Raw genomic sequence first — 18,105 nt, forward strand, 5'->3', positions numbered from 1 at the left:
CAGCTAAGGCTTGCTGAGAGGCTAAGCCGGGTGTCACTATAGGCATGTGAGGAGATCCAGACTTCATGGGCACGATCTTGCCCAAGCCTGAACCATCTGTGTAATGTCAGCTGACAGCGGGCTTCAGAGCGAACTGCACTCCTGTGATCCACAGGAGAAGTACAGCTCCTTTAACCACTTTCTTACCAACCGCTTTCATTATACTGTGGCAGGTCGGCATGTTCCCACGAAACAGCATCATTGTACGGCGGCTCCTTTAAGATCCATAGCAGGCACACCCGCTGCATGGCAGGGGACACGATGCACGTGGCCACGTGGGATCACGTGTGTATAAATACCCATTCTGTGAGGAGAGGGGAGACAGATCGTTTGCACCTACCAAGTAGGAGCAACGATCTGGCTCCTCCTCTAGTAAATCACATCCTCACATAGAATCACCTAGCAGGGAACACATTTAACCCCTTGATCGCCCCCTAGTGTTAACCCCTTTTCTACCAGTGACACACAGTAATCAGTGCATTTTTATAGCACTAATTGCTGTATAAATGTCAATGGCCCCAAAAATGTGTAAAAAATGTCCGATCTGTCCGCTGCAATGTCGCAGTCCCGATAAAAATTGCTGATCACCACCATTACTAGTAAAAAATAAAAATCTATTCTCTATTTTGTAGACGCTATAACGTTTGCGCCAACCAATCAATATGCGCTCATTTTTATTTTTTTTACCAAAAATATGTAGAATACATATCGGCCTAAACTGAGGAAGAAATTCGTTTTATTATGTTTTGTTGGGGAATATTTATTATAGTAAAAAATATAGCTTTTTTTCCAAAATCGTCACCTTTTTTTGTTTATAGCACAAAAAATAAAAACCGCAGAGGTGACCAAATAACACCAAAAGAAAGCTCTATTTGTGGAGGAAAAAAAAGACGTCTGTGTACAGCGTCGCATGTGCAATTGTCAGTTAAAGCGATGCAGTGCTGTATCGCAAAAAATGGCCTGGTCATTACAGGGGCAAATCCTTCCAGTCCTTAAGTAGTTAAAGTACAATTCAGTCCAGCTTGTAAATGTTGAGCACAGATCTGAAAATGCTTTGTCAAAGCTTGCTGTTCACACTTCTCTTGTACAAGCTGAAGCCCGTGTGAAACAGGCCTATGAATTTCCCTACCGGCATCCTTGTTCTAAGTTGGGATGACTAATTACTAAAGGCAGAGGCTCAGCAGTCAGTAAACTAGTATTTTCAGAAGGCCAGCAATAGCAGTATGACAGGGGTACTTTGAAATCATTAGTGGGGAGCTAATGAAGACCAAACAGAAAAAGCAGCATGGGCAGATGTAGTAACACCTGGCAGGTTACGTTGCATCATCCCCCCCTAGTGGTCAGAAGTCACATTTCTCCAGTATAAAACATGCTCAGAACTGGTCTTGTTTGTGCACCTACATGCAGAGGAAAAAAAAATACTAAACAAAAAACAGGATTTTTTTGTACTCACCGTAAAATCCTTTTCTCTGTAATTCACCGACCGACACAGCTCCTCTCTTAGCCATTGGGTTGCTATGCCATTTTTGGAGAATACTAGGCATTACATGTTATGTAAAACACAGAACTTTCCAGTTCCACCCAGGGGGCGGTCCCTTAGGTAACAACCCCACAGCCTGCCATGCAGTCATCAGTACGTCAACAAGCAGTATAACGAAAGAAAAACAGGAGGGAATTGCAGAGAAAAGGATTTTACATTGAGTACAAAAAATCCTATTTTCTCTTATATTCACCGACCAACACAGCTCCTCTCTTAGCCATTGGGACGTCCAAGCAGTGCCAAATGAGGGGTGGGAAAACAGCATAAAACTTCATCCACCATGGGAAGTGGGAACTAGTGTAACTTTACCCACAAAAACAACAGTGCGTGGAAAAAAAACACCACAAAACCAGGGTCCCCTCAACAGGAGGGACTACCCACAACCGCGGAAATTAATGCAACAGTGCATTAACTTAAAAGTACTGCGTTTTTACCCACAAAAACAGGAAAAAGGGAATTATTGCATACACAATTGCAACTATAAAGCCGCCTGCAAAACTTTGCGGCCAGAACAGGCATCAGCCGATGCATTGACGTCTACCTTGTAGAACTTGGTAAACATGTGGACAGATGACCAGGTTGCCGCTTTACACACTTGAGCGACAGACGCCTGGTGTCAGAAGGCCCAAGACGTTCCGATTGCCCTTGTGGAGTGGGCCATGACCACTAAGGGGGGCACCTGCCCCTTCAAGGCATAGGCTTGTACTACAATCTGTCTGATCCACCTGAAAATGGTGGCCGATGAGACCGCCATGCCTTTATTTGGACCAGCCACCGAAACAAACAGTGAGTCCAACTTCTGAAAGGGAGCCGTGGCAGACAAACACACTTTTAGAGCCCGAACCAGAACCTGAGCCCGAGCGTGAAGGGCCGCTTCCTTAGGATGTGTCAGCTTAGGACACAAGGATGGTTTGTAGGACAAAGCCGCCAATTCCGAAACCCTCCTGGCCGATGTGATGGCCACTAGAAAGACCACTTGCTTGGAAAGCGTCAACAGGGGAATCTCTCTGATATTTTCAAATGGCGGTTTTTGAAGCACCGACAACACCAGGTTCAGATCCCAAGTGGGTAATGGTGAATGCACCGGAGGGACTACATGTCGCACCCCCTGAACAAAAGTACTCACTAGTGAGTGAGACGCCGAAGGTCGTTGAAAAAAAGACAGCCAAGGCTGATATTTGTCCTTTAATGGTGCTTAACGCCAATTTCTGGTCCACCCACTTGCTGAAGAAACAGCAGGATCCTGGATATAGAAAAGGAGCGCGGATGCCATCCTTTCTCCAAGTACAATGATATATCTTCCGAGAAGATTTCCGTGCTCTCAGCATAGTAGGGATCACCGAGTCCGACAGACCCCAGTTCCTCAACACCTGGCTCTCAATAGCCATGCCGTTAAAGCCAGCGATGGTAAAGCAGGATGGAGAATTGGACCTTGAGACAGAAGGTCCTCTCGCAACGGCAGTCGCCATGGGGCATCTGCCACCAGGCGCAGTAGGTCTGCATACCCAGGACGCTGAAGCCAATCTGGGGCAACCAGAATTACTGGGATCCCCTCGACTTCCACTCTGCGAAGCAGACGTCGTAACAGTTTTAGTGGAGGAAAGGCATAGATCAGCTGGTACTGATCCCACGGAGCCACCAGCATGTCTGGCGCATCTACCCACAGATCTCTTGTACTGGACACGAACCTCGGCACCTTCCGATTGAGACGGGAGGCCAGAAGATCCATGTCTGGTGTGCCCCATTGCAGGCACAGTAGTCTGAATACCTCCGGATGCAACGCCCATTCTCTTGGGTCCAGCATCTGGCGACTTAGGTAGTCCACCTGCCAGTTCTCCACTCCCGGAATGTAAATAGCTGACAGGGCTGGCACATGTTGGCCCGCCCACCGAAGTATGTGGGCAAAGCGACATGTACCGGCCCTGTCGGCCATGTGTTCCTCCTTGGTGAGTGACGTATGCCACTGCAGTGGCGTTGTCTGAATGGATCCTGATCGGACGCCCTTGCAGCCTCATCAACCATGTGGAGAGACATAGCCTGATCGCTCTTAGTTCGAGCAGATTGATCGGCAACTTGGATTCCTCCGTTGACCAGAGGTCCTGAGCCGACTGAACCCCCATCACTCCACCCCAGCCGGATAGGTTGGCGTCCGTTGTGATCACTGTCCATTTCAGAGGTAGGAACGACTTCCCGGACTGAAGGACCAGGGATCTCAGCCACCAGATCAGGGAATCTCTGACCAACTGGCTCACCTGGATCTGACGATCCAGGGACAACAGAGATTTGTACCAGTCCGTCAAGTTCTGCAGAACTCTGGTGTGGAACTGGGCATATCGAAAGAGGCCACCATGAGACCCAAGAATCACATGCAGAAGTGAAGCGACGACCACTTGCGGTTCATCAGCAGTTTCACCGTGGCTCTGAGAGTCTGCAGCTTGTCTGAAGGGAGAAACACTCTCGCTTCTCTGGAGTCCAGCAGCAAGCCTAGGTACTCCAAATGCTGAGTCAGCACTACCAATGACTTTTTAGGTTCAACAGCCACCCAAATTCTTGCAGGGTCTGCACGGTGATCGCCACATCCTCTTCTAACTCTGAGGCAGAAGATGCTTTCAGGAGGAGATCGTCTAGGTATCCCACGATCGCGATCCCACGTTGCCGCAACAACGCCAAGACTGGAGCCAATACCTTGGTAAAGACTCGGGGGGGCTGATGCCAAACCAAAAGGGAGAGCCACAAACTGGTAGTGGGCTTCCCCGACTGCAAACCGCAGAAATCTTTGATGCCGAAGGTATATGGGTATGTGCAGGTACGCATCCTGGATGTCTAAGGACGCCAGGGAGTCCCCTTGATGGAGTGCAGCGACTACTGAGCAAACTGATTCCATTCTGAACCTCTGCACAGTGGTTGAGGGCTCTTAGATCCAAGATTGTACGTACCTCTTCCTTCTTGGGAACTACGAGAACCCCTGGAAACTTTCAGACTCTGGAACAGGTACAATCACCCCGCGATTCAGTAGGTCCCTTACTGCCCCCAAGAGGGCCTCCCAGCGAGCCGGGAGAACGGGTATGCTGGAGGGGAAGAATCTGTTTTGCGGCCAAGAGAGGAACTCTATCTTGTAGCCATAGGAAATCAGATCGCAGACCCATTGGTCGGACAGTCGAGAGGACCACCGGGCTGCAAACTCCCAAAGGTGACCCCCCACTCGAGTTATGGGTGGGTGCAACCTTCATGCGGTAGCACTTTTGTTCTCAGGCTTGCGGTTCCAGGGACGTTTTTTGTCCTTCTGTGGTCATCCTGTCGGGCTGGGGGCGTTTTGCCGAAGCTCCGAGCGGACAAAAAAGCCGTTTGTGAGTGGAAAATGAGGGCCCATGCCTACGGCGTGGCTTCTTAACCTTCCTGGCCTGTGGGAGTAGTGTACACTTACCACCTGTGGCATTTTTAATAATGTCATCCACAGAGGCTCCAAAGAGCCGGTTGCCAAGGAAGGGAAGATCCGTCAGGGCTTTCTTGGATGCCTGGTCGGCCGACCACCGTTTTAATCAAATCAGGCCCCGCAGCACCACTGAGTATTCAGGGCCGCGTCACAAACATTCTTAAGGCCTTGCACTAGTTGGTCTGCTAGTTCCACTCAGACAGGAGAAGCCTGTGGTTCTCCCAATTCGCAGTGCAACAGCTTTGCCCACTCAGTCAGTGTCTGCGACACCAGTGCGGATGCCAGTACTGGTCACACGGCTGACCCCACAAACGTAAACAAGGAACGAGCCACTGCTTCGGCCTTCCTGTCTGTGGGATCCTTGAATGCGGGAGTCCCCTCAACCGGGATCGTGGGTTACTTTATTTAACCTGGATACTGGGGGGTCCACGACCGGAGGAGCTGACCACTTTTTGAGAAGGCTCTCCTCAAAAGGGTAACACACCACCATGTATTTGGGGACCGAAAAGGTCAGTTTCGGGCGACCCCATTCCTTGTAAATTAACTTGTCAAAATAAGTCAGATACGGGAACACCCTAGGTGAACGGGGTGGCTTACGGGACCCAAAAGGGACCGCTACATCAGCAGAGGGATCTGCTGGCTCCTGAATCTTCAGGGTATCACGCACAGCTGTGAAAAGTGCTCCAACACGCGATCTGTCGCGCACGGACCCGGACGGGGACTGTCCTCACTGTTCGAACGGTCCTGGTCAGCGTCATCTGAAATGACAGAGCAGGGGTCACCAGCCTCAGCAGGACCAGAGTCTGCGTCAGAGCTCTCCCCAGAGGACGGGGGGGGGCAGGAGCCGCTTTTTAGCACCTTTGCGCCCACGCACTGCCTCCATCTTGGCAATGAACGAATTGAGGACCGCCGACAAGGTGTCCAAAGGCACTGCGCATTACACAGGCGAACTGGTTGCAACTGCCTGGATTTCAAGGGAAGAAACACCAGTTTCTGAAGCCATGCTGTCCCTACCCTGTCTGCCACCCGAAGGGGACTTAGGACAGTGACAGTCCCACCCTCATTATTGCTGCTGGCTGAGGGGCTCTTTCCCGCAAGACTCACCACACTGAAAGGTTCTGCGCTATCCAGCAGGTTGTGCCTGTGGTCTCTGTTGGCTCCCAGGTGCAGAGGAATCCGCTCTGTGTCAGTGGAAGCTGCTGCTAATGGCGCTAAAACCGCTCTGCAATGTGCTCAGGCTCAAAGGAAATGGCCGCCCAGCGTCCATTATAAGGACATAAAACAGTGGGAAAATGTCCGCCAGAGCACACGAACACATGCTGCCGCTAGAGAAAGCTGAAAAACGTTTTCAGGCTTCTAAAAAATGGCCGCCGCCATCCAGTATAAGGACAAATCACAGAGAAAATGGCCGCAGAAGCCCAGGAGAGCATGCTTTCCCTTGCCCATACCTAAGATGGCCGGTGATGCTGAAACCATGAGGGACAGAGCTGAACAAATTGCGGTGATCAGCGCTGCAAGGGACACTGGCACAGCCACACAGGCACTTCCAGGGCCATGAGAAACAGGACTCAGGACACAGCCAGCCAGCGCAGCCCCCCCCCCCCACAGGTGAGAGAGCCCCCCCCCCCGGAGAGCCCCTGTGCAGACACACACACCGCTCAGCAGCCACATACAGCATCTCCTACGGGGGTGAGGGGGGAGAGAAGAGAGGGAGGTGAGGGACCCCCGAATGGACCTCCCAGCGAATGCCCAGCTGCTCAGCCCCACCGAGGCAGGGAGAGCTGTACTTGCCAGTCCTGAAGAGCTGGGAGACATTCCATTACAGACCCACTCTCTGATCAGTACATGGGTGGCTGCTGGCCTCGGCACACTGTGACGCAGACATCAGTAGCCCGGTCATATGTGCATAAAAGCTCACCGAACACCTCTGGAGCTGAGGTTTCGTCGTGGCCGGCCTAGCGCGGAGCTGCGACCTGCACACGCTCGATGCCCAGGCTGGGGAGACTACAAGAATAAGGGTATCTAGCCTGTCACCCAGCCGGCTGTTGATAGCAGATCACAGGATCATCTTGCGCAAAAAGCCAAGCTTCTGCAGAAAAAAAGACGGACCGATGGGCCAGTCAGGGTTCCTAGGTCCTTCTCCTTCACTAGGCAAAATAAAACTGATGACTGCATGGCAGGCTGTGGGGTTGTTACCTAAGGGACCGCCCCCTGGGCGGAACTGGAAAGTTCTGTGTTTTACATAACATGTAATGCCTAGTATTCTCCTAATGGTGGCGTAATAACCCAATGGCTAAGAGAGGAGCTGTGTCGGTTGGGGAATATAAAAGAAATATATATTGTTCACAAATGTAAGCAAAAATAGTGCAGATGGCTTTCCAGACACAGGGGTACAACATTCAGAATATCTGATGGAAAAAAATAAAGCAAATTCCTTTATAATCTTCTACAACATGACACAAGTATTCTGCTGTTGATGAGTTGTGTTTGTGGATTTAGTCTTCCATACAATCAGAATTTGGGGACAACAGGTTGTCTCCTGAATACAATCATGAGTCTTCATCAATGAAATTGTTAAAATGATGAAATTTATTTCAGTACTTTGACAAAATACCCATAAAATTCAAAACTTCTACCATTACAAAAATAGGTCTCTACATATGATATGTCCAGTCTGCGATACCGCAGCAAACGGTAGGACGAGACAGTCGCTTCAGTCTCTGGCCTCCCAGTCCACGATACATACAATTGCCTTTCACCCCCTTGATAAATACGTATAAGTTAATCAATTAAATTAGAAATCCACATAATGTACATGTCATTGACAGCTGATTTAAAAAAAAAAAAAAAAAAAAAAAAAAAAAAAAAAAAAAGCTGATATACAGAAAATCTAGACCGCTTGATGTGGCTTCTTCATGTCAGATTGTGGTCGGGGTGGATGTTGGTCCCACAATAAACACAATACAGGGTAATGGAAGCAGCACAATATTACAGAAGCCAAGTCAGTTATTGTGAGGGCATTATCTTCTTATGCTGTAGTGTGTTGTGTTTGCACTTGACCCTGAAAGGAGGTGAAAAAAGAATTGGTAAAAAACAAAACAAACAAAAAAAAAAGTACATCAATTTCAACAAAAGACAAAAATTAAAGAGGTTCTCCGCTCTAAGGGAAAAAATAAATAATAAAAAGCAGCTACAAATCATGTAGCTGCTGACTTTTAATAAAAAGGATACTTACCTGTCCAGGGATCCAACACCGTCTTCACCCAGGCTAGTTCTTCACTAGCCTTTGGGTTCCTGGCACCGGCATCTTACCTAAAGGCACCCAGCTGCCCACCGCGATGCACTTTGTGAATGGCCCCACAGTCTAATGGGACCTGTGATGTGTCCCAGAAGACTGCGGGGAGGGGGACTGGAGAACTTCTGCTCAGATTGCCTTGTTAATTCCAAGCAGAAGTGGGAGAGAGTACCTGTCAAAACGTGATACCCACCATCCCCCCACAAATGACACACCAAATGTGTCATAGAAGGGAGGGAAGAGGACAAAGCAGAACTTTAAAGAGGAAGTAAACCCTGATGGGTTTACTTCCTCTTTCATTCCCCGCAAAGGTAAAGCATAATGGACTACTATGCATCCCATAGTAGTCCATTATGTGTCACTTACCTGACACAGGAGCCAGCGATGTCACCACTGTCCCCTTTAGTCCGGCGCATCCATCTTCTCGGTGGGTCTCGCTGCTCCGCTGCTGTCATTCGGCGAAGCCGCGATGACGTCACTCCCGCGCATGCGCACGGGAGCCGCCACGCGCGGCATATCGCCGTTGACGGTGCCGCGCTCAGTGCATGCGCCGTAGATAGCGGTGCCTGTCTTTCAGCAAAGATCTCCTAAACCGTGTAGGTTTAGGAGATATTTCTTGGACCTACAGGTAAGCCTTAATCTAGGCTTACCTGTAGGTCAAAGTGTGTTGTAAGGGTTTACAACCACTTTAAGGAAAGCAAAAAAACAAAAGAAAAAAAAACAAAAAAACAAAACAGTCCAATATTCTTTAGCAGGATAAACTGTTCCTTTCTAATTTACAACCCCCCTGGATCCCCAAACTCTTTTCATGTGGAGGTTTGTACCTTTGTACCTGGAGGTCTCTTTTCCTCCAGGTACAAAGATGTACACCTTGTCTTTTGCAATTACCAGGAAGTGGCATAGATACCTTCGGTGGCTCGGGGGTATCTATGCCTGGAAGTGGGAGCAAAATACCTGTATTAGACAGGTATCTACTCCCCCCTGAAAGGTGCCAAACGTGACACCGGAAGGGGGAGGATGCCAAAAAACGGAAGTTCAATTTGGATGGAACGCAGCTTTAAATATATTTTTGTTCTTTGGTTTAGAAATTCTTAAGACCCCTTTCACACTGGGGCCGAGGCAGCGCTAAAGTGCCGCTCGTGTTAGTGGCACTTTACCGCTGTTTAAGCGGAGCTTTTGTGCCACTTTTTGTCTGCTTTTAACCCCAAAAAAGGGGTCAAAAACGACCGTTTTGCAGCGCTTTTAAGGCACTTTGAATGCGCCGTCTATTCATTCCAATGGGCAGGGGCGTTTTGGGAGCGCTGTCCTGCTTGCAGGACTTTTTTTCCCTCCCTGCAAATGCACCGCCCTGGTGTGAAAAGACACCCTGCAATGAATAGGAGGCGGTTTTCAGGCGCTTAGCAGAGGCTATTTCTAGCACTAAAGCGCCTGAAAACCACCCAATGTGAAAGGGGTCTTAAGGAGGGGTGCTTATCCAGCTTTGGGTGCGGAGAATATGAGCCAATCTTGAAAATCCACAGTCAAAGCAGGAACAATGCCTTTTAAAGACTCATTCCTTTTGTATAAAGCCTATGATTTTACATTACCTGACTGCACACTGCCCAGTCTTTTCTGCAAGGCCTCGAGCCGAGTTATATAATCTGTCAGTGCTCTGTCTGGATCGTAGTGCTGGAGATGAAAGCAGGGACTTGCATCAGATGCAGAGGTGTACCTGGAAGGGTGGAGAATGAAGTGTCAGTATTAGAAGCACAGACACAGAATCCGAAAACAGCAGTTCTGCACAGCACTCTAGCCACCCCATGTACTTATACTGTGTCAGGGCAGCCCTTAAGCACAGCATCATGTGCTTCCGCTTCGATTGGAGACAGATGGCACCCTTCAGTGGGACCGGCGGACCCAATGTCTGCCGGAAACCTGGCGATCATTCCGAGAGAGGCAGAATGGCGGTCTGCCTATGTAAACAAGGCAGATTACCGTTCTGCTAGTAAGGAAGACAGAGCACTTGTGTTTCTGCTGAGCAGGAACACGGATCTCTTTCTTCCTATAGGTAAACCATCCCCCACACAGTAAGAAAGCACTCCCAGGGAACACATTTAACCCTTTGATCTCCCTTGTTGTTAACCCCTTCCTTGCCAGTGTCATTATGACAGTGTATTTTTTTACTTAGCAGTGATCAGTGTAGTAGGTGTCACTGGTTCCCAAATCACTTGGTGTCAGATTTGTCCGCTGCAATGTCGCAGTCCCGCAAAAAAATTAGAAAAAAAATTGCTGATTGCTGCCATTACTAGTAAAAAAAATAAAAATAAAATAAAATATAAAAAAAAAACACAAGTCCACAAATCTATCCCATATTTTGTAGAACCTATAACTTTTGCGCAAACCAATCAATATACGCTTATTGGGATTTTTTTTTTTTTTTTTTACCAAAAATACGTAGCAGATTTCATACTGACCTAAATTGATGAGGAAATTTGATTTTTTACATTTTTTTATTGGATATGTTTTATAGCAGAATGTAAAAAAAGATTTTTTTTTTTTTCATAATTGACGTTTTTTTAGTTTATAGTGCAAAAAATAATAACTGCAACTGTGATCAAATACCGCCAAAAGAAAAGCTCTATTTGTGGGAAAAAAAAGACATACATTTTATTTGGATACAGCATCACACGACTGCGCATTTGTCAGTTAAAGTAACGCAGTGACGTATCACAAAAAATGACCTGATCAGGATGGAAGGTGAACCTTCCGGAGCAGACGTGGATGTGACTCCTGTGAATACTAAGGACACTGGCATCCCAGGGACTGTGCTATTAACACCATGTCCCCACTGGTCACATGAGCAGAAGTTGGATGGAGGGATATGGTATTAGAGGTGGAACACAACCACATTAGAGGCTTTAGACAAACCTTAAGCCACATTTTTAAAGGTCTATCATATCCAATAAGAGAAGCAGGGTTATAATGGTATTCTGCCTAGTTTTTGCTTAAAGTGAACTTTAAGTCAGTCTTGTAGTGTCCCAGTTTCTCCTCCCCCAGTTGTGACATTGCAAATCAGCCCCCCTCTTTCTCTCTCCAAGTGGGGACTCAGCAACTCCGCTTACCATGCGCCCCATTTTCAAAGCTTTTGCTCCGATTACAGGAGACAGGAGAGAACCTAGTTGCTGGGACAAGTACTTCAGGGCTTCTTCTGTGAACTTTGAGGATTGAAGTATAACTAAAAGCAAAACTTTTTCTTTAGTTTTGGAAAGAGTGGAGAGGGATTAGAACCCCTGTCAGTTTTTATTGCTGTCTGTGTCCCCGTTAAGGAGATTCCCCCCTCTCTATTTGTCCTGTTTACCTTTAGCATTGTAAGTAAAAGTCAAAGAAAATCATCCCAAATTTTGGGTTGTCCCCAGAAAAGCAATAGAGGGGAAATCTTCCAATGGGGATACTAGTTCTGGTGGCCTGAGGGTCCCTTAACCACTTCAACTCAGGAAGGTTTACCCCCCTGACTAGGCTATTTTTAGCAATACGGTACTGCATTATTTTAACCGACAATTGTGCAGTCATGCGACGCTGTACCCAAAATTTCCTTTTTTCCCCACAAATAGAGCTTTCTTTTAGTGGTTACATAGTTAGTCAGGTTGAAAAAAAGACACAAGTCCATCCAGTTCAACCACAAAAAAAAAAAAAAAAAAAATTATATATATATATATATATATATATATATATATATATATATAAATAATCATACCAGCCCATATACCCAATTCTATACCCACAGTTGTATGGTATTTGATCACCTCTGCGGTTTTTAATTTTTACGCTATAAACAACAAAAAAAAGTGTCAATTTTGAAATAAAAAAATATATAAAAAATATATTTTTTTTACTTTCTGCTATAAAACATACCTAATAAAAAAATAAAAATTTCTTCATCAATTTAGGCCAATATGTATTTGGCTACATATTTTTGGTAAAAAAAAAAAAAAAAACTATGTGATATTTTTATCTATTTATTTTACTAGTAATGGTGGCAAGCAGCGGTTTACAGTGGGACTGTGATATTGCAGTGGACAAATTGGACACAAACTGACACTTTTTTGGAGACCAATAAAGTTATCAGTGCTAAAAAAAAAAAAAAAAAAATGCATCTTCATTGTACTAATGACACTGGCAGGGAAGGGGTTATCATCAGGGATGATCAAAGGGTAAACTGTATGTCCAAGTTGTGCTTGCTAACTGTAGGGGAGGTGTTTTGAATAAGGGAAGGTAAAGATTGGTGTTCCTGCTTGGCATAAACACAGGATCAGTACTTTCCCCTCTCACAGAACAGTGGTCTGCCTTATTTACATAGGCAGGTTACCGTTCTCTGCCTGTGTCCCCAACAATCGGCGGGTCCAGGCAGACACAGAGTCCCCCGGCTGATTGGCTCCCGCTGTGTCCACAGCGGAAGCGGGCCCTGGAAAGTACGTGACCTGGCACCTTGCCGCAGTATATGTGTGTGTGGCGGTCTGCAAGAGGTTAATTTGCAGGGATTTCCTCTCACCTCCTATATTGGCTGTGGGACAGGAAGTGAAGGAAAATCTCCCCAATGGGGCACAGCTGGCAAAAAAAAAAAAGAAACCAACAGGGGTTATAACTCTCCCTTACTATATCCAAAACGTAAAATAAAATAATGTTTTGCCCATATTTTAATTACTCTATTGTGCCTCCAGCTACAGGTCAGTAAGGGCTTTGTTTTAACTCCTTTTAAAGTGTTAAAACTATTGTTGTATGCGTTATTTACCTAAATGGTATTGATTTTTTTTTAAGGCAAACCCTAACCCTCAGCTACATAATTATTCTATCTTCTGTAAAACGTTTACATGTGGCTGCCTTCATAAGGACTGTCTATAAGCTGCATGTTCTGCATTGACAGAGAAAACTGTAGCTGTTTAGTAGTGATCAGTGTAAGAAAGAATCCACAAGTGGTTGAAAATTTCCCTGATCACAGGTATAAACTTATTGCATAATCCATAGATTACCTGTGCTGTGAATTCACAGTGGACTGCGGAGAATTGAAGCCGGACTGGGAGCGACAAGTTGAGATTCTCTCTAGGCTTCTGGCGGGGTGACAGGCCGAGTCCGTACTCACCTCGTTACCTAAAAAACAAGTCCTTGTTATTACTCATTCACAATGCTGCAAGGGCGCATTCATTTGTGCTTTAAAATCTCCATTTACATATCAGCATTTGAAAATGAATGTATTTTATTAATGTTTGTTGAATTTAAAGTCTATTTGTGTGTTGCATTTAAAGTTCGAAGCTTGTCTGAGCTGTAGGTACTTTCCACAGAAAAGCAGCGGCAAGAGGAATGCAGAAGGGGGGGGGGTGTAAAGCTCTGGATTTCTCTTGCTGCTGCATGTCAGTGGAAAGTGTTCACAGCTCAGACAAGCCGCACTTATGAATCAGCCAATCGCCTTCTAAGCTGTTCTCAGGCCAGCCACAACAGGACAGGTTGGAACTCATAAATTAACTTTGCAACATGGGGCAAAGTACTAAATGTATTTTGTCCCATAGGGGGAAAGAACTGTAACAAAAAATGATATTAGATCTTCTTTAAACCTTTCAGGAAATGGGCTACATCCTTAGGCTCCATGCACACTAGACGTTCCAAATCCACCTGATAAAAAACGTTAATATATTTAGTGTTTTTTTGCCAGCATTTTGCACTCTTTAGGGGGGACGAGAAAGTCATACCAGGCCACATGCTCTTGACAGCAGCGGTAAACAGGAGAATTCAGCGTTTTTTTTTGCTGGAAAAATGCTCCAAAAACTAGGATTTTTAAAACGGCTTACCTGTAAAAAATCCTTTTCTTGGAGCACATCATGAGACACAGAGCCTTAAGTAATTACTTAATGTGTTATGGGCCACCTTCAGGTGATTGAACACTGGTATACCCAATACAGGGAGTTCACTCCCTATATAACCCCTCCTCCTTCCAGGAGCACATCAGTTTTTGTAGCAAAGCAATATATCTAAACCTCAAAAAGAGGGGTGGACCCTCTGTGTCCTCTGATGTACTCCAAGAAAAGGATTTTACAGGTAAGCTGTTATAAAAATCCTATTTTCTTTATCGTACATCATGGGACACAGAGCCTTAAGTAATTACTTAATGGGACGTCCCATAGCAATGCTACTTGAGGGGAGGGAGACACAACCCATAGGGTACCGCCAGACTTGAGGACTTATACTGCTGCCTGCAGCACAATGCACCCGAAGGCGATATCCTCATACCCACTTACATACACCTGATAACATTTTGTGAATGTATGCACTGAAGACTAAGTTGCGGCCTTACAGATCTGAGCCATGGAGCTTAAAAAAATCAAGATCTCTTGTATTGATGCCACGATTTGTCAGTTTTTGCTTTTTCGTTCAACCTGCTAGTTAAACTTAAAAAAAATGGAGGTGTATACCTCTCCTGATTTGTTGGGGTATGCTTTTTAAAAAATTTTTTATACAGAATGGACAGAGAAGTACAAATACAACATTGGTGGTCTATAAAAACAGGGACCTGCTGTTTTTGCAGCCATGAGGCTAAAACAGATGTAGGAGGCACTGATGTGCTTTTCCTCTGAAGAATTATTGTTCTCCATTCAACCTTGCAGCAATAGATACAGTTAATCTAAGCACTCACAGCACATGCCCTACATCTCCCTCCCTATAGAGCCCAACATGCTTTTAGCATTCTTGTCTCACCTGCACCTTGCCCACAGCTGTTTCGGTTTGTCCCACTCGTGGTGGAAATTGTGGCTCGATGCCACCGCCGTACCAGAAATTTCATCCTGTAAAAAACAATGTGGTCAAACCCTCAATTGGCTACATCACAATTGCATTAACATTTTATAGGGGCCTAACATCATCTTATGGTCTGAATTGCTTCTAAGGTAGCAAAAGGCCTGGCAGGGGCTGACGACTTGGTATGAAAATATCAGTGCAGCAGGGGTACTGTGTTGTCATCTCAAACATGAGATTTCTGGCAGATCATTCTGTACATGCAACTTTCTTTTAGAATGCTAAAACATGGGGAAATGTGCATGTATTGAATTTTTTTTATTTTGCCCTGACGTACACTTTAAAACATTAATATAATAAATGAAAAGGGCTTAAAAGCCCAACGCCAGGTTTTAGTGAACTGTAAATCGTTATTTTGGACCAAGTTGATCCAAGCAAACTAATTCCTTCACTAATCGATGCAGTGGCTGTGTGGCCTATAAAACCTGTATGTAGCATCAGCTATAGAGAGTATACAGCGCTGTGTTCCAGCAGGGAAGTTCCTGTACACTCTTGGAATAAAATCGATTGGGGGTGAGCCCTGCTCAAGCCTTCAAAAGGAGGGTTTATATTTTATGAACGAATACGAGGCTTCCTCTCATTGGCGGAGGTGGAGCACGTGATGTCATCTTGCCCCGAACGATGGCAGTCTTTGACGAAACACGTAGGGCAGAGCGACGTGCTGATGTCACCGTGATCCTCAAAGGACTGTTAGCTGTCAATTTGGCCAGTTGGCTTATTTTTTTTAAGGTGCATATACATTTATTTGATGCAAGTGCAATACTTTAAGCTTTAAGGATTTTATGCTATGGTGAGCCTTTTGTATTTTGGGGATTTCATACTATAACATCTCCTGGAAGGGTGTCCAACATGCCCTGTAAGAGGTTCCTCGGATGATGTAAACACCCTGGCTGGATTTGAATGAATGAATGAATGAAGTACTTGTATAGCGCACAATGCGAACTGAATCGCCTCTAGGCGCTGTGGCGAGCTTTGATCATCTGCTAAAAGAGGAAGGTCTTGAGTTTTTTCCTAAAAGCCAGGTGATTTTCTTCCAAGCAACAAGTGTCACTGACCTTCTGTGATAGGAGATCTGTCCAAGCTGGTAAGCGAACACTTTGCCTATGGTGGTGTCGTCACATAAAATATGGTGGCGGATGGTGTGGATACTGTTAAAGAATTTTTGTATCACGTCTGGGCTTTATTAGTTCACCGGTGTTTGAAGCACTCAGATTCTATCCTATTTACAGCACAACTCTATATATGAATTTATTATTTGGGACTGTGCTATATCGCACAGAAGAGTTGTTGCTATGATGTTTTGTATACAATTAAGGTCTAGCACAGTTTTTATCTTGTTTTGATATACGTGATGTCATCTGCCTGCCTCTCCACCTCAGCCAATGAGACAAAGCCTTGTATTCATTCAGAAACTACAAGGCTTCCTGTGAATGGCTGATCAGCGCTTAGTCTGACCATTTTGTTTCGGGAGTGGGATGGGAAGTCCCCATCATGCTGCCGGAGCACAGAGCTTACAGTTGATACTACATACAAGTTATAGAGTGCACACAGCTGCTGCATGTGTTATTGAAGGGAGTAGTGCGTTTGGACCAGCTTGGTCCAAGCAAACAATTTAAACTTTAATAAAAAAATTTTTACATTTTTCCTGAAGAACATTTTTAAAGTGAAACGGTTACTTCTCCCTGAATGGGAAAAGAACCAATTCACTAAAAGCTCTGCATACAAAAATAACCTCTCCACTACAGGCATTTTAGACACAGAGGCCTTCTGCTGTTTCAATGATCTGTACCTGGTAATGGCGATGACTACCCTGGCAGCAGAGCGGAAACGAGTGAAGGCTCTAGAATGATTGGTGATCACTTCTAGGTCAGTGTAGGTTGGGTGTCCGCCCATCCTGGCTATCAGAGCTAGCGTGGCCTCCTCGCACTCCTGGAACCCTCCGAGTAAAAGCAGCAGGTACTTCTTCTGGTAGATCAGGGCTTTCCGAAAGCTCTCCGATCGCAGGTATTTTCCATAAACCCTCTGGGAGAAAACAGAAAAATACTTTTAATCAGAATCATTGCAGTTAATACTAATGGTCAGGATGGTGAAAAAATCAATGATTTAAAAAGAAAAAAAAAAAAAGATATTTTTTGTTATTTAAATCGATTTTTTTGGATTTTTATCAAGTTCATTTTTAAATAAAATGCTTTTGGAGTAGAAATCTATCTATAGTTTTCTATTTAGGATAAATTAATAATTGAATTTATTCATCTTGAAATGGAGCTTAGTTATGTAACATAAGGCTGTATATTCTGCAATAGTTACACTTTTGGTATGATTCAAAGCGCTGCAAGCTGAGAGAACATGTTCTTCATTGATGCATTGACACAATTTCACAGTAACCAGAAGATAAAACAAATCTCAGGAATATTCCTTTATATCACTGTTTTGTAAATCTATGTAAACTACAAACTGTATGATTGAATCGATTTGAATATCGCCGCTAACCTCACAGCTTAAACTAAATAGGAAACTTTCAGTTTGTTTGCAAATATTAAAGATTCTAACTACCAGCAAGAATATGTCCTTACATTTAAAGAGCACCTGTCATTTCAGATCCATCATGGCAGCGCCTGTTAGCGGGAATCCACTCACCTGCTGCCGCATCACCAGCTGTCCCATTAAAGTGAATGGGACCGTCGGCGACTAAACAGCAGGTCAGAGGAGGAGCCACTGCAGGACAGAGATGACGGCTGTTTTAAAAAAAAAAATGATTTAACTCAAATCCACCCTGCTAATGGTATCTAGAGACACTAGATAGTGGAGAGCAATGCATAAAGAGGGAGGGAGGCGTACTCTGCAGACCTCCCAGAACCAGACTAGCTTGTGCAAAATAATATCAGTCAGCCATGAAAAATCCAACTAAGCTTCACATATAAAATTGTGTTGTAATCCAACAGATCAAGTAAAGTGAACTTTGCCCATGCCAGTCAAAGT

The 18,105-nt window shown here is 45.2% G+C and overlaps 1 protein-coding gene across 8 annotated transcripts in view; it reads right to left on the reverse strand.

The window, feature by feature from the left end:
- Positions 1 to 7,583: 7,583 nt before the first annotated feature.
- The window catches only part of AKAP9 (A-kinase anchoring protein 9), a 354,940-nt gene continuing 344,418 nt past the window's right edge, over positions 7,584 to 18,105 (reverse strand). For 7 of the 8 annotated variants that reach the window (XM_077490822.1, XM_077490820.1, XM_077490821.1 and 4 more), the window contains 5 exons: positions 16,916 to 17,148; positions 15,031 to 15,116; positions 13,314 to 13,431; positions 9,894 to 10,018; positions 7,584 to 8,073 (listed from right to left, as the gene is read on the reverse strand). In XM_077490822.1, the coding sequence (XP_077346948.1) occupies positions 8,033 to 8,073; positions 9,894 to 10,018; positions 13,314 to 13,431; positions 15,031 to 15,116; positions 16,916 to 17,148 (603 nt within the window). In that variant the 3' untranslated portion in view covers positions 7,584 to 8,032. The remainder of the gene's footprint in view (positions 8,074 to 9,893; positions 10,019 to 13,313; positions 13,432 to 15,030; positions 15,117 to 16,915; positions 17,149 to 18,105) is intronic. The other variant, XM_077490818.1, reaches the window with a different exon arrangement.

This window comes from Lithobates pipiens, unplaced genomic scaffold (assembly GCF_037356315.1).
Source record: "Lithobates pipiens isolate NorthernLeopardFrog02 unplaced genomic scaffold, aLitPip1_a1.2 Scaffold_19, whole genome shotgun sequence".
NCBI classification, from domain to species: Eukaryota; Metazoa; Chordata; class Amphibia; order Anura; family Ranidae; genus Lithobates; species Lithobates pipiens.